Source organism: Mus pahari, chromosome 3, assembly GCF_900095145.1.
Source record: "Mus pahari chromosome 3, PAHARI_EIJ_v1.1, whole genome shotgun sequence".
NCBI classification, from domain to species: Eukaryota; Metazoa; Chordata; class Mammalia; order Rodentia; family Muridae; genus Mus; species Mus pahari.
Window position 1 is genome coordinate 9,622,638 of NC_034592.1, and position 4,104 is coordinate 9,626,741.

Below are 4,104 nucleotides of genomic sequence, written 5' to 3' on the forward strand. Positions count from 1 at the left end.
CTTTCCTTTCCTTTCCTTTCCTTTCCTTTCCTTTCCTTTCTTTTCTTTTCCATTTCCACTGGTATATGAAGTCTTAGAGACTGACTGTTTCATTCCTTTTATATTCCTGGTGCCTAGAAAATTTCCTGGAAAGTCGCTAACAAATGTCATAATGTTTAGAGCTTATGATTGAAAATAGTGGCACAAGGAACAGAAAGCCAGAACTTGATGCTCAAGGAAGCCCGGGTGGGCAATCACAGATCTAATAACAGTATGAATGAATCACTTCAATAGTTGATAAATGTTCTTACTAACCATCTTCCTGAAAATGTCTTATTTTTTTCAGTGGAGAAAAAAATTTCCATATCTTTTACTACATTTATGCTGGCTTAGCAGAAAAGAAGAAACTAGCCCTTTACAAATTGCCTGAAAACAAGCCACCCAGGTAAGCTACCTGGCTGTACTTGGTTGGTTTGGTTTGGTTTGGTTTCGTTTCGTTTCGCTTTGTTTCGTTTTGTTTCGTTTCGTTTGGTTTCATTTGGTTTCCTTTGGTTTCGTTTGGTTTTGTTTGGTTTCATTTTCCAGACAGGGTTTCTCTGTGTATCCATGGCTTTCCTGGAACTTGCTCTATAGATCAGGCTGGCCTTGAACTCATGAAGATTTTCCTGCCTCTGCCTCCCAAGTTCTGAGATGATAATGTTTCTCTTTCAATGTAATTTTAGATTTTTATCCTTCTTCTCATACTTTCTTCAGGTACTTACAAAATGACAACCTCAGAACAGTACAGGACATGATGAACAATAGTTTCTATAAATCACAGTATGAATTAATTGAACAATGTTTCAAAGTCATCGGTTTTACAATGGAGGTAAGTACCAAAGACATTTGAACCACTTTTGTAAATATCTTTTAAAAAGTCTTCACTAACGATGAGAATTACCTAACACATTTACTGGTTAATATTGTCAGGAACTTTGCTCAAGTTTTATATAGCAGTAACTCCCATTATGGGTGTGGGTGGGTGTTTCTCTATATGTGTGGGGTGGATATATATATATATATATATATATATATATATATATATATATATATCCATAGATAGATAGATAGATATCTATTTAGAGCCCTGGGGTCAAGATCAGGTGTCATTACTTGGTGGCTCTACACCTATTCTTTGAGACAGGGTCTCTCACTGAACTTGAAGCTTATTAATTTTGCTAGCCTGACTGGCAGATGTTATTCAAGGACCCTCCTATATAAAATTATTTTAATATAAATATAAGTAGTAACCAGTGACTTAATCCAGCTGCTGTGTTTTTTCTTTACCTTTGCTAGTCCCTAGTAGCCACACAGAAAACCCAAGATTTATTTCGAGCCACATCTCAATATTGAGCAGCTAAATAATCTATAATAACCCCCATGTTAATCTGGCTTGCTGTCATCCCCATCTCATTATATTTACATATTATTACTGACCTGGCTCTTTGAGCTTCAGATGTTTTTTCTCATGGTGCCTTCTCAGATCCTCTTCTCCTCATGACAATATGAACTACCCATTACCTGGTGGAAGTTTCCACCCTAATCTCTCTTCTGCCCAGTCACTGGGTGATCAGCATGTGTTGACAAGACAGAGAATAAATGGTAAGAAGTGTTTACACAAACTTGAGACAGGAGATTCTCGATATAAACATTACATTGTTGTGTCTGGATTGAAACAAGACATGAGAGCAGAGAAATCAACATTTAAATAACACAAGGACAGTCTTTACACAGTGCACAAAAGCATGTTTATACTCCTACCTCCAACTCCCAATTGTGGCCAGGGTTTTGAGTTCTGGGGATCTTAACTTGGGGTTCTTATGTTTCTAGCAGATAACTGGATGATCTCCTCAGCATCAATATAAAGTCTTTTATATGTTTCTGATTCCTCTTTAATATGTACCTATTCATATTTTTGTGTCCTTTTTTAGTTACTTGAATTTTGCTAGGAAATTAAACTCTCACATTTAAGCCATAGATTTGATTCCTGATTCTTGTACTATCTAATTTTTTCCTAGCTGTATTTTTCTAATTTCAGTTTTTTAATATGTCTATAGGGGTCATACAAATTATTGGGTTTCATTGTAACATTTCTATCATATGTATTATTACATCTTACTTGCCGACTCATTGATCTCCTGTTCCTGCTGCCTCGTGTTGGTTCCTTTGTCCCTCCACTCCTGCCCTCTTCCTTTTCAGTGGCTTCTTTTCCTTTACTCTCCTTGAGTCCGCCCCTACTTTCATTTACATCTCTTCTCTCTCCTATTACACCTCTCTTTTTACATTCATGTTTCACATAAGCACACATATAACCCATTCATACTTTTTATAAATTTTAATCTAAACATTTTAGAGGGAAACCAGGTACTGTTTTATCTTTCTGAGTCTAGCCTATTCTGTTCAGCATAATGACCATCCCATATTTTTCAAATAACATATAAATTTCTTCTTTTGAAAATTGTATATTCAATTTGTTACTCCATTTATTGATTGATTTATGTTTGGGGTTGAAGTTTTACAGTTCTATGGAGTCTAGATATTAATCTTAGTCTAATGTATATATAGCTGGCAGGTTTTTGCCATTTTGTAAGCTGCCTCATTTTCTTTCCTGTACAGAAATTTTCCATGTCATACAACCCCACCTGTCACTTTATGTTTTGTTTTTCCTGTGTGGATTTTCATTTTCACTGTGCCTGGCCTGTGAGTTGAAATGATTTTCCTCTAGCTGTTTCTGAATTGCAGGTCTTACATCTTTGATCACTTATAACCTGGTAAGACACATGTGTCTGGCTTTATTAATTGATGTGTGGATACAGTTCTCCCACCACCATTTTAAGAAGCCATCTCTTGTCAAATGCATTGTGACAACTTTTTTTTAGTGTATGAAGCTATCTAGGTTATTTCTGAGACCTTAATCTTCTGCATTACCCTGCTTGTTGTTTTTATGACATTACCATGCAAGTTATGTTACTATGGCTCTGTGCTGTAATTTGAGGTTTTACCATCTTAGGTTTTGTGCTTTTATTGTGTCTGTTTTGGGGGACCATTTGTGTTTTTACATAAATTTTAGAATTAATATCTCATATTATTGTAAAGAATGTCAATAAGACTTTAATTGGAATTGTGTTAAATTTGTAGATTATTTTTAGTAATAGGCCATTTCACAGTAAATTGTGCACATCCATGATCATGGAAGACTGTTTATCTTTTAGCATCTTACATAATTCCTCCAGGGTCTTAAAGTCTATGTTGTAGAGGCCCTTTATTTATTTATGGCTGCACTTATTCTCAAGTATTTTATGTTGGTTTTGCTGAAGTCATTATAAATGAAATTGGCTTGCTGATTTCCTTTTTGGGAAGATTTGTTCTTAGGATACAGAAAAGGTGGTATGTCCTGGTATTAGTTTTATATCTTGCTACTTCACTGAACATGCTTATCAGATCTAAGCTTTTATTTTCCTTTTTGTGGGATCTTTAGACTATTTAAGGATACAATCATCAAGTCAATAAATAGAGGTAATTTTACTTCTTCCTTTTCCACTTACATCTCTTTTTCTTCTTGTTACTTTATCTATGACTTCGAGCACTAGATTGGACATCTTTGTTTAATTTCTGATTTTAGAGGAAAAAAACTTTCAATTTTCCTCATTTGTTAGTTATAGGTTTGTTATATATATTGTTTATGATGCTCAGGTATGTATCTTCTGCTTCTAGTTTCATTGAGGTTTTGTTTATTTCAGGAGGAGTCCATGTGTTGGACTGTGTCAAGGGCCTTTTGCATATGTTGCTATGTAATGTGATTTCAGTTCTTTTTTTTTTTATTTTCTTTATTTACATTTCAAATGCTATCCCGAAAGTTTCCTCTACCCTCCCCCCATCTCTGCTCCCCTACCCATCTACTCCCACTACTTGGCCCAGGCCTTGCCTTGTGCTGGGTCATATAAAGTTTGCAAGACCAAGGGGCCTCTCTACCCAATGATGGCTTATTAGGCCATTTCTGCTTCATATGCAGCTAGAGACACAAACTCAGGNGGTACTGGTTAGTTCATATTGTTGTTCCACCTACAGGGTTGCAGCCCCCTTCAG

General features: G+C 35.6%; 1 protein-coding gene across 1 annotated transcript in view; it reads left to right on the forward strand.

Moving 5' to 3' along the window:
* The window catches only part of Myo3a (myosin IIIA), a 226,464-nt gene that overhangs the window by 111,912 nt on the left and 110,448 nt on the right, over window positions 1-4,104 (forward strand). The window contains exons 15-16 of the mRNA XM_021195185.2: window positions 326-424; window positions 733-847. Coding sequence (XP_021050844.2) covers window positions 326-424; window positions 733-847 — 214 coding nt within the window. The remainder of the gene's footprint in view (window positions 1-325; window positions 425-732; window positions 848-4,104) is intronic.